This window comes from Morus notabilis, unplaced genomic scaffold (assembly GCF_000414095.1).
Source record: "Morus notabilis unplaced genomic scaffold, ASM41409v2 Scaffold229, whole genome shotgun sequence".
NCBI lineage: Eukaryota > Viridiplantae > Streptophyta > Magnoliopsida > Rosales > Moraceae > Morus > Morus notabilis.
The window spans coordinates 128,061-139,517 of NW_010362793.1; the positions used below are offsets into that span (position 1 = coordinate 128,061).

Here is an 11,457-nt window from a genome sequence, read left to right on the forward strand (position 1 = left end):
GGAATCGTTTTTATTTTTATTTTTTCTCAAAAAACGTCAAAACAAAAATAAGAACAATTCTAAACACCACCGCAAATATTGTTATGTTCTTTTTAAACATTCATTACACCTCAACAGTGAACAGACCCCGGATCTTTCTTTTGAAATTTGTGAAGCTAAGCATCACCTTCTTTAAGTATACAATCCGGTTATGGTCAGTAAACCAGCTTCGGAATAAGCACAAAAAAAGCTTGTGACAATAACCGAATAAGCATAAAATCTTGCGATGGATTTACTCTTTTTTCTTCATTTTGGGTGTTTTATGCTACCTGTGCTTTAAAGTAGGTTTTTTTTTTTTTTTTTTTTTAACCTGAATGATATTCGACTGTACATTTTGCTAGATTTTTTGAAACTTTAGTATAGAGAACAAAATGAGACATTTCTATATCTTCACAAGAGTAACATTTTTCTTAACAAATATTTGAACTCGTTTTTTTTTTTTTTTTCCTTCGTAATTCAGTTGCCATAACAGACGCAACAACTTGGGGTTACTTAGGCCTCGTTCGTTTTGCTGATCCGAGTTTAGAATTCGAGTTTTGTTACAGTAAAAAGCTCTCACAAACAGTCACATCTAATTTTTTTACTACAGTAAAATGCTCTCACATAAAATCACATCTCAACTCAAATTCTAAACTCGAATCAGCGAAACGAACGAGGCCTTACTAAAAACATGATTGGTAACATTTGGAAGAAACAAATATTAAATTACGGCCTTTTTTCAACCTCAACAACAATACGAGTGGGTATTATAACCCTTCCTGTTCAATCATAAATTGTAGGTAATAAAAAAAATAAAAATAAAAACTATTTGTAGAGGCAGTAAAATTTGATCAAACTAAACATCACTCTTGATGGATGATAAAATAAAAGTGTTCCACAAAAACCAAGATATAGTATTTTTGTCTCCTCAATGATCAGCAACCGTCCATGTCATATCATTCTCAAAGATCCAATGGCAAACTTCGATCTTCCCGGGGCCCGACCCAAGCGCCACGAAGGCGCCGTGACTGGGAGCCCACGACGACGTGTCGAGATGACAGATGGCAATACCATGATTGATCTTGGCCTTGCTCTTCACGTCAAGAATATCAGCCTCGTAGACCCTCACTTTGGGGACAGAGTGGCAATAATACAATAGGTAAGGAAAGAAGCTCTGATGACACGAAACCGACTTGGTCACATTCCCACCGTTGATCCCTCTGACTTTCCCGATCATCACCTCCCCTTTTGACCCACTCACGTTCTCAGTAGTCCTGACTGCCACATCACGTCCCAAGACCGAGATCGCGAAGTCAATCATATCCTCGGCCGAGCCCACGCACCGCTTAGTCTCGCCCGGGCTCGGAGCCCTCTCGCACTCGTCGAGCGCGTCGATAATCACGCGTTCCATAGCCGAGCCATCCTGCGCGTGGAATATCACCTTCAACTCATCCAACCTCATCTTCGAGAAGGGCAATTTCGTCAATAAGTACCGGGGCAAAAACGACCTTTTCCGCATTTTGTCCCTAATATCGGGCATCGCCATCACATTCCCTTTCTTCAGTGCCGACTCTCTAAAAAATTTGCCCTCCTCAACCCGTCTATTTACGACATTGCCACTCTCAGCCGTGCTGAAATTGTTGTACTCCATGAATACGACGCCGTTTTTGGTATAGTCCTTGAAGGTCCGACCCAAGCTGTAGGACTTGAACCCGATTGTGGTCCGACCCGTCGCCCCTTTCCCATACTCCTTAAACGAATCGTTTCCAAGGTTAAACGATTTGCCGTAGTTCACGAAAATTGCCTTCCCTGAGTTCGAATTCCTCGCGTAGGAAAGGAACGAATCGCCGCCGACATTCGCTCCGTTCCGGTAGTTCCAGAACTGGTCGATCCCGGCAGTTCCGCCGCTGCCGTAGCTCTTGAAGTCACTTTTCGGATTGTTTCCCGACAGGCCGTAGCCCTTGAAAGTGTCGTTACCGCCGTTCCCGGACTCGCCGTAGCCGGTGAATCCCGATCCGACGGTGTTCGACCCCTCGCCGTAGCTCCCGAACTCGCTCGGGACGCCATTGCCGTTCTTGGAGTAGCTGACGAAGGATTCGGCGCCGGAGTTTGTCTCGGCGGCGTAGCTCGAAAAGGAGAGGCGGTGGCCGTTGGCGGCGGAGTCGTAGGAGGAGAACCGGAGGTTCGGTACGTTGACTTGGCGGTGGTAAGTTTTGAACTCGCCGGAGCCGGCGGTGGCGTCGGCGCCGTAGTTGGTGAAAGTGGAGGTCGCGACGTTTGCGTCGGCGGCGTAGTTGTCGAATCCCTCGCCGTGGGAGTTCGATCCCCGGCTGTACTTCCTGAACGAGTCGTTCGGTGAGTTCAACTCGGCCGAGTAGTTCTTGAACGAGTCGCCGCCGCCGAGCCGGGCGGCGCCGTAGTTGGCGAAGTTCTTGTTGGCGTAGGTCGCGAAGTTGGAGTCCTTCTTGCTCGAGACGACGTCGTTTTTGGAGTCGTCGAACGAGCAGAACAGGTGGGCGAGTGAGCAGAACGACTCGAGGTGAGCTGAGAGGTTCTTTTGAGTGGCGAGTTTGATGAGAATCGCTGTCTCGGTGGGCCCCAGTGGAGAGGCCTTGGAGAGAAGGAAGTTTGGTTTGGGAAGATTGTTGGAGATTTGCTTGTTCCAATACCTTATCAATGAGGCCTTTGCTGTAAATGGATTCTTGTTTTTGTTTATGCTTTCACTACCAGCACTTGCTTGTAAATGTAACACCTGAAAAAAGAAAAAACCAAAAAACATTAGCATAAGGAAAATCCAAAAATGATAATAATAATAACAATAATAATAAAAAGATTAAAATGGTTGTTTGTGAAGATTAGTTCTTACTAGGGATGGCAAGAAGAGAGATAAGAGCAAAATAAGAGAGCTTCTCATGGCTTTTTTTTTTTTTTTTTTTTTTTTTTTTTTTTAACACTTGTGGGGTGTTGAGAGACGAGAAAACAATGGAGAGAAATGGACTGGTACAAGAAGAGACAGTGAATTTGTGTGTGTGTGTGCGCTTAAGAAGAGTGTGGGTGTCTTGTATGTTTTTTGTGATTGTTATTTTCTTTTCTTTACGCAAAATTTTTGCTTTTATAAAAGCGTGCCGGAAAAGTGTGCAACACTATTCTTCTTTGAAATAAAAAGGAAATCAGTACAAAAGCGGGTGATGATATATGGTTAAGTGATTAATCTTTGAAACAAAAGGCTGAGTAAAAGCTTAAAAAATGATGGATTAGCGATAGTTCTAGCCGTTTGGGGTTAGGTAATCAAGGCATTTTTTTTTTTTTTCAAGTTTGGTCTTCAGTGAGTAGAGTTAGACAGAACATATTCTAAGTTTCTAATTTACACGAGGATCAAACACTTTGTTATATATATACATATATATAAACAGTACACGAGGATCAAGATTATAAGGCTACTTTATATTATTATTATTATTATTATTATAAGAAGTTTTAAGAGGCCAAGGAGTAATTCAGGAGTCCATGGTGTTGATAAATCCTAGAGCTTTCCAATTATAATATCGGAATTGTGGTATAAAGAAGATGCTTCCTTTTTGACTTTACTAGCCAACTAAACTTGTAAGGCGTGCATTTGCAGTTACCACTTGCAAGTCCTTCCCTGCTATCTAGGGGAGAGATAGAGAGAGAGAGATAGAGATAGAGATAGAGATAGAAGAGAGAGAGATAGAGAGAGAGACATAGAGAGAGAGAGAGAGATGGCCACAGATTGGCTGCCTATGAAGCTCTCAAAACAAGAGGACAGAAGGAGAATTTTTCTATTATTGTGTTACTGAATACACTGTACCGTCTTTATAACAGATTTTCAGAGAGGGTATCAAATTGTACATTTAAAATTGCTTAAAGCTAGATAGTGAACAGAGAGCAGTTGGAGTTGCATCTTGGCTTGGTAGTGAACAGAGATTAGTTAGAGTTGCGCCTTTTTGGCTTGTTTTTTACTCTTAACTAAACGAGTGATCATAGAGAATCTTAGAAAGTGCAACTGTAGAGTCGAAGTCTGCCGTTCGCTGTGATAATCAATATATTCAAAAAAACTGTTGTCAACAATAATTATTATATTTTAAAATAATAATAATAATAATAATGATTTATTTTATAAACACACTCGGAACTTTATATCAGCAAAAAAAAAAAAGGGATTTATTTGAAAAGAGGTTCATTTTTTTTAAAATGTAAGAAGCACTTACATCTTTTCCCCCTTTAATTCTTCATATCAGCAATTATGGCTATCGGTAAGTAGTAAAAACTACAGCTTTTCTAGCATCTCTCAAATATTTTTGCCTCCCTCCAATTTAGCTATCATGCCCCATTATGAATTGTTGCTATCATATTTATCCGTGCAGCCCCATATGGGTACATTCATCAACGTGAGTGAGCTGGTCTCTTCAATTGTGACTGGACCCACAATTAGGTGAGCCTTAAATATTCTTAAAACGTATCAACAATACTACATCGTATCAATCGGTCTAACAATCTCATGTGAACTTTGAAAGGGAGAACACTGAAAACGACATCATTAGGAAAAACTCCTCTCTCTCATAAAATTATTTTCCATTTTCATATATGGTTTTGCATAATGATTTAAGAGTTTTCTGGTAAGGATGGTGTTGACGGTAAAAACTCGTTAACATAAATGGGCCGGATCACCGCTAGATATCCCGTTAAATTACCGGCTTAATGTTGACTGTATACTTAATATAGACAGTGAAGTGCTTGTGGTATTTTTTGTGTAGTGAGCAATGTAAGAAAAAATGCTTAAAGTAAAAAAACACACAAGATTTATAGTAGTTCACTCTTATAAAATGAAGAGCTACATCCACTGTGGTTTTTTATTCATTTTGAGATTGTTACAATTTACACCACAAATTGCTCTCTTGTTCTTTTCTCTCAGGAAAGATCAACCTCTCTTCTGTATGAGGCCTCTCTCCTTTTATAGCTGAGCTTCCTTCGTCGGGGGGTTTTCTCTTGTAGGCTGAAAAGCACTCAAGTGGTCTGCCTTTCTAGGCCCAGACCGTAGCCCACTAATCACTTTTGCGCACTGTTCACTTAGACAATTAGTCTCCCATTACGGCTCTGTGCGCAGCTGTAACCCTTTTCTGTCCCCCGCAGGGGCGGTTTAAGGGTTTGCATTTAATGCCTGTACTGCAGACATCTCCCATTTCCGCACGCAACTGGCGATGTCAGGCTTTTCCCTCTTCGGGCATTCCTCTCGCTGTCTCTATTTGCTCAGCCTAGTTTTCTTTCTTGGCAATTGCTTTCTTCCCGAAGGATTCCTGCCGTAAGGTTGACGGTACGAACTGTCGCCGTCATGAGACGTTGGCGTCGAAGGTTGAGCTTCCCTTGCGGCAGAAGGAAAGGGAATCCCCCCCCTCGTCGAAGGTTGTTGCCTTTTGAGGGAAAGTAAGGCCACGTGTCGCACTGTTGTTTGTCCACGCGTCATCCACATTTTCCCACACAACAGATGACATAACAAAATTTTCATCAGACTTGATTGATATTCTATGCATAATCAACATAATGGTTCTCTAATTTTGCGAGTCAGTTTCCGAGCCAAATAAAAAAAAGCAAAAAAAAAAAAAAAAAGCAGAACAAAACAAAAGAAAAAACTTGTAGGAGAAAAAGCAAAAAGCTAGAAAGAATCAAAACCAAACATGCATTTGATTACCAATAATCACCACAGGAACAAAGTCCGTCCTCAAAATGGTGAAACCTATGCATATCTCTCACAATGACAACCCGATTCACGATTTTCGAGATAATCTTAATGGCATTATGACAGTCTCCACATATCCTCAAATTCTTTGTAACACGAATTGGAGTCCCTGGGGAAGTGTTAATGAGGCCAAAAGCAATGGCCAACCTTTCACTATGGTAAAGAAGTGCTTCCTCTTTTGCTTCCTCCTCAATATCATGAAGAACCAAATCTGTTAATGGCACATAACCGAGACGTTTCATTGGAGTAGCCAACTCTGCAAGCGCGGCATAGATCTTGCCCGACTGAGGATGAGACCTGTCTCCCACCCCGAACTTATGAACAACGTTCTTAAACTCAATCAAACTAAATCCCTGAACTTTATTGGCTCCTCTTTTCACCATCAACTTTCTCACCTTCTCGACCTCTTTCCATCTTGACTTTGCAGCGTAGATGTTTGAGAGCAAAACATGATAGCCAGCATGAAAGGGATCGAGTTCAAAAATGCGATCCGCAATTCTTTCTGCTAAATCTAGATTGCCATAAATTCGACATGCCCCGAGCAGAGAACCCCATATGCTTGCATCCGGTTCAACTGGCATACTCTCTATCAGTTTTTCTGCTTCCGATAGTTGTCCTGAACGGCTTAGAAGATCCACCATGCACGCATAGTTGTTGAGTTGCGGCACAATACCAAACTCCTTTACCATCGACTCGAAACACCTCTTGCCCTCTTCTAGTAATCCAGAGTGGCTGCAAGCCGAGAGAACACAAGTGAATGTCACATGGTTTGGCATCACTTTCACTCTTAACATGTCATCGAAAAGATCAAGTGACTTCCTTCCCTGCCCGTGAATCCCATAACTCGCAATCATTGCACTCCAACAAACTACATCTTTCCCCGGCGTACCATCAAACAATCTACGAGCTAAATCTAAACTCCCACACTTGGTGTACATATCCATGACAGCAGTTGCAACAAGGACATCAAACTCAAATCCAGTTTGGATCACATAACTATGAAGCCATTCACCTTTCCTCAAAGCTCCCAAATTGCCACAAGCCAGAAGAACACTCAAAATGCCTACCCGATTTGGTCGAATCCCCGAATCACACATCGAGTCAAAGAACACCAACGTCTCACCGTTACATCCATTGTGGGCATAGCCCGAAATCATGGATGTCCAAGAAACCAAATCCCTCACAGGCATTTTATCAAACACCAGACGAGCACTTTCAATGTCGCCGCATTTCGCATACGTATCAACCAGAGCGGCACTAACAAAAACATCATGTTGACAACCACAACACACTGAATGCTGATGAACCAACCTTCCCAGCTTCAAATCAGACAATCCAGCACAAGATTTGAGAGCAAAAGGGAAAGTATACTTGTCGGGTCTTAGACCCTTTTGCATCATCTTGGAATAAAGTCCCAAAGATGGGAAAAAACGACCTTCATTGGCAGATCCCCTTATCATAACATTCCATACATAACTACATGGTTTATTTGCACGTTCAAACACACTTCTTCCATTGTCGACCTTATTGAATGAAACATACAATATGGCGATTTTAGTTAGTAAATGTGTGTCGTACAAACCGTGAGGAAAGATCTTTGCATGGGCTTTCTTAAGAGTTCTTAGAGTAGTGCATCTCTGTAACGTAGAAAAGATGTCCAAAGCAATGTCGTTTAGGTTGTGCATAGAAGGTTCAAGTTTTAATATGGTTTGATGAGCTCTGAAGAACGAAACGATGACATAAAAAGTGTATATTCAGTAGAGAAAATAAAAAAAATAAAAACTTGCCCAATTAAGTAATATACTAAATTAATAATTAATAGACGATCAAGAAGAATATGTTTAGTTCTGTTTTTGTTCCCAATGTTTATGAGAACAAAAATTCGTCCATCAGTAACAATGGTAATGTAAAACAATGAGCAATATCAGTGAATTATTACACTTTGGCACTCTAGGAATAGGAATTGGGACCATAATGGTGGAAAATAAACACCAAATTAATTTTCCCTAGCTCAAATTTTAATAATGTTTAGTAATTTTAATTTAAATTACTAATTCAAATTTTAATAATGGGTAGGGCCATGCCTAGGCCTGTGCTGGCCGTGTCAAGTCCTTCACGGGTCTTGGGCGTGCCTGGGCCTTCAACGGGTCAGGATTGTGCCTGGACCGCAGGCTGAAAAAATGAGGCCCAACCTTAACCCTTTAAACGTGTCGGGCCGGCCGGGCCTGTAACAATTTAAGGCCGGGTTGTGCCGAATTGTGCATTGTAGCAGGCTGGCCCGGCCTGGCCCAATTGAGACCTCTAGTCATTACCTTACACTGGAGGCGGCTGCCTGGGCTCGGAGATTGGTGACTCATGATAGAGGTCAGGAACCTGAATTATTGTGTGCAGCTCACTCACAATCTCTTCCCAAACTCCATTCCACCTAAACCCTCGGTGCCATTAGACCAAGTAAAACATAGGCAATTTTTTGACATTTTTAATATTCCCAAATTACCAAAACACATTTTGCAACAAATTTCTATCTACAGTATCATGGTGAGACTTTTTAATGATGGAACTTTTTTTAACATTATTATTTTTCATTAGAGTGATTACCACCAAACGACACGTCGTTTACTCGACACGACATGTCCCATATCCCAGTAAACGACATGCTGAGTGGTGATTGAACGTGGTAGTAGAGTCCCAAGAAGATTTTTGTTGCTGGATGTGAAGTCCCAAGAAGATGATGTAGTTAGTTTTTAGCAAAACACCAAAAGACCCGCCATAATGCTGGCAATCTGTTCCTCTCTTAGAGCCTCTCCTGTTCCTCACAACAACCCATCTCTGCCTCCATCAACGCCGTCCATCAACAATCACCAAAACTCAATCTTGCCCATCAACCGCCGAAATCTCATCTCTGCTTTTCTCACTCTCTCCTCCACAACCCACTTCGTGGATTTTGGTCTTCAATCAATATTCTCACAGAAAGCTTTTGCTCGTGGCCTATTTCAGATGCCCCCGGTTCGCCTCACCAACCGGTAATTCATTAAAACCCCCACCAAGCTTTTCTTTTTGTTCTAGCTCATTCCTTGTTTGGTTGCGAAGAAAATGGAGGAAAGAAAAGAAAATAAAATATGGGATTTTGTGGCTTGTGTACCTTTTTTTTTTTTTTTTTGCTTCAATTTTCATATAAAATGGAGAAAAATGGGAGGGAAAATAATGGGGTTTTATGGTTTGTGGTATTTGTTCTTTGTTACATTAGAAATAATTAAATTTTGACCCTATGACCATATATTACTATAGTATTGGGATACAGTTGAGTGTTTTATTTATTTATTTATTTATCTTCTTTTTCAAGACATGTTGTGCTTGTTATAGTTTCTTTCACTTTCTCATCAGTGAAACATGAAGCGTGTTGATATTAGTGAACTTTCTACTTATAAGTGAATGATTTATGTGATTGGTATTCGGTACTGTTCTTTTGGTGTTGGAAGGTACTTTCTGGTGAGGGCTGGGGAGTCTGAATTTGAGAGCTTGGGGATAATAAACACGAACCCGGTGGCGAAAACATCGGTTGATAGCGGCTTGTCGGAGAGAGGGAAGAAGCAGACAGTGAAGGCAGCTTTTGAGTTGAAGGAAATGGGGGCTTGTGAAAAGGGCTGTTGGATTTGGCCTTCCATCACTCAGAGGGCTTACCAGGCTGCAGAGATCATTGCATCATTTAATGGGATTGGTCGAAGGTCCGAATCGGTGTCAAATTGGTTCAAACATGTGGTTCTTATGGAGAAATGTTTTGAGATTTTCACACTTCGTTGTTCTTATTGGCATTCTAGAGTTGTGTTGATTCACTCTATTTGCATATTAGTGCAATGAGATTTTTTTTTTTTTAACTGAAAATGTTAAAACTTTTTTTTTTTTTTTTTGGTTGTAGCTATATTGTCCCAGAGTATAGCTTTCTGGATGCCCGTGGATTGGGAGCTTATGAAGGAAAGAGTTTGGATTCAGTTTCAGAAGTAACATAAATTTCTCTTCCACAATAAACATATTGTAAAAAGAAAAGAAAAAAAAGAACTTATTTTTCACTCTACCAAGTGGGATTTCCATTGAGAAGAAAGTGTCATATAAATGTGGCAATGTGTTTGTCAGGTATATGCATCAGATAGTATTTCTCCAACCACAAAGCCTCCTCCTATTGACGACGGAACCCCGAATGAGAGTGTTGCAGATGTGTTTGTACGCGTGACACAGCTCATGTCGATCCTCGAGACTCAATACTCCGGTGACACCGTGATCATTGTCTCACCAGATTCCGACAATTTGACGGTCCTCCAAGCCGGTTTATTAGGCCTCGATCTGCGACGGTAATTTTTTTCTCGACCCCACAATTTGATCTTGTTACTTGCCATGAAGAATCTCCTTGTTGTTATAACATGAGGAACTAAGCTTTGTTTTCAAATAATGTTCTTGGTTTTCTATTTCAGGCACAGAGAACTTTCTTTTGCACCAGGGGAAGTCAGATTTGTTGACCCAAGTAGCATACCTACTTACAAGCAACCTGCATCTGCTGTATATAAATGTCTAAATCCACCAAGCTGTAACTAAAATGATTTTCTTTTATTTAGTTGATATTAAAGCTTCTGCAAATCATGTACCATATCATTAGCTCAAATTTGTTATCATTTTATTTTATGAGAAGAGAAAAACTTTTACGCTTGTAATATTTTATGGTTGTAACTTCAGAACAAACATTTCTTACCAATAAATGATTCATAACATATTATTTTATTGTTAATCTTCCGTTTTTGGCACTTCCTTTATTTTCAATTATTCGTTCCGTCAGTTCTTGAGGGATTGCCTCATATTTTAATTCCTTAAAAAAAAAAAAAAAGAAGCTTATATTTTAATTAAAAAACGACAAGTCGTATTACCTTAAATCGAAAATGTCGTTTATTACAAAATTTCTATTTGTCGTTTGGCCACTTAACATGAAAATCGAAAATGTCGTTTATTACAAAATTTCTATTTTGATTACAAAATGTCGTTTGGCCACTTAACATGAAAATCGAAAATGTCGTTTATTAGACTTGGAAGCTAAAAGACTCTGAAACACCTAACGACATGTTGCATTACACTCGCTGAAGGGCAGTTATGCAGTAACGGCATGTCGTTTTTAGGTAACAATACCCAAACGACAAACATCATGGAAACGATAAATATCAGGAAGCTTCTATGGTAGGGTTAAAAAAATGAACTACTGATAATTCTTTACTGTTCTGTTCTGCATAAATTTTTAATTTGATGTGACGAAGATCTACCATAAAAAATCCCTAAATACAAATGGCGAAGAATGTAGATTAATTTCCAATACCTTAAGTGCATGCTTACTAATGAAAAGTTCTACATAACAGATGAGTCATGTCGCGTTGGTATGTTTTTTTAGAGGGTGATGTTGGGATCTGTTGTAATGGGGAGGAACCTTGGTTATTAAAGAAGCTATGGAACATTGGCATCTGTAAAGAATGGAGATGAGCTACATTAAATAGTTGAAACTCTTTTTTATTTTTTTATAAACAAATACTCATTTAAACTTGAACTTGAATGGTGGTGGGGGGCGGCGGCGGCGGGCGGGGACTAGGGCTTAAGCCCCCCTCAAAAAATCTATAACCTCTAGTTTTTATTGTGTGCGTGATTCATTAAAA

The 11,457-nt window shown here is 40.2% G+C and overlaps 3 protein-coding genes across 3 annotated transcripts; 1 reads left to right on the plus strand and 2 right to left on the minus strand.

Annotated features, from left to right (window-relative positions):
• Nucleotides 1–703: 703 nt before the first annotated feature.
• On the minus strand, nt 704–3,310 carry LOC21398116 (polygalacturonase 1 beta-like protein 1). Its single transcript, XM_024168727.1, has 2 exons — nt 2,885–3,310; nt 704–2,770 (listed from the first exon to the last, which is right to left on the minus strand). The coding sequence occupies exons 1-2, from the start codon at nt 2,930–2,932 to the stop codon at nt 947–949; spliced, it is 1,872 nt and encodes a 623-aa protein (XP_024024495.1). The 5' UTR covers nt 2,933–3,310; the 3' UTR covers nt 704–946.
• A 2,007-nt stretch (nt 3,311–5,317) lies between these two features.
• LOC21398117 (pentatricopeptide repeat-containing protein At2g02980, chloroplastic) lies at nt 5,318–7,173 on the minus strand. The gene is made up of 2 exons (XM_010102896.2): nt 5,726–7,173; nt 5,318–5,478 (listed from the first exon to the last, which is right to left on the minus strand). The coding sequence occupies exons 1-2, from the start codon at nt 7,171–7,173 to the stop codon at nt 5,367–5,369; spliced, it is 1,560 nt and encodes a 519-aa protein (XP_010101198.2). The 3' UTR covers nt 5,318–5,366.
• Nucleotides 7,174–8,502: 1,329 nt separating this feature from the next.
• On the plus strand, nt 8,503–10,493 carry LOC21398118. Its single transcript, XM_010102897.2, has 5 exons — nt 8,503–8,796; nt 9,253–9,498; nt 9,690–9,771; nt 9,905–10,119; nt 10,240–10,493. Exons 1-5 carry the CDS (start codon nt 8,546–8,548, stop codon nt 10,358–10,360), a joined length of 915 nt encoding a protein of 304 aa, XP_010101199.1. The 5' UTR covers nt 8,503–8,545; the 3' UTR covers nt 10,361–10,493.
• Nucleotides 10,494–11,457: the final 964 nt, after the last annotated feature.

What these genes read in the sequence shown, in the direction of transcription:
- LOC21398117 (XM_010102896.2), bottom strand. Translation starts at nt 7,173, where the DNA reads ATGATGCAAAAGGGTCTAAGACCCGACAAGTATACTTTCCCTTTTGCT. An exon ending in TGTTCCTGTGGTGATTATTG is followed by an intron (nt 5,479 to 5,725) that starts GTAATCAAATGC and finishes GACAAACAACAG; the next exon opens with TGCGACACGTGGCCTTACTT.
- LOC21398116 (XM_024168727.1), bottom strand. Translation starts at nt 2,932, where the DNA reads ATGAGAAGCTCTCTTATTTTGCTCTTATCTCTCTTCTTGCCATCCCTA. An exon ending in CTCTCTTCTTGCCATCCCTA is followed by an intron (nt 2,771 to 2,884) that starts GTAAGAACTAAT and finishes TTCTTTTTTCAG; the next exon opens with GTGTTACATTTACAAGCAAG.
- LOC21398118 (XM_010102897.2), top strand. Translation starts at nt 8,546, where the DNA reads ATGCTGGCAATCTGTTCCTCTCTTAGAGCCTCTCCTGTTCCTCACAAC. An exon ending in CCGGTTCGCCTCACCAACCG is followed by an intron (nt 8,797 to 9,252) that starts GTAATTCATTAA and finishes TGGTGTTGGAAG; the next exon opens with GTACTTTCTGGTGAGGGCTG. An exon ending in GTTTGGATTCAGTTTCAGAA is followed by an intron (nt 9,772 to 9,904) that starts GTAACATAAATT and finishes TGTGTTTGTCAG; the next exon opens with GTATATGCATCAGATAGTAT.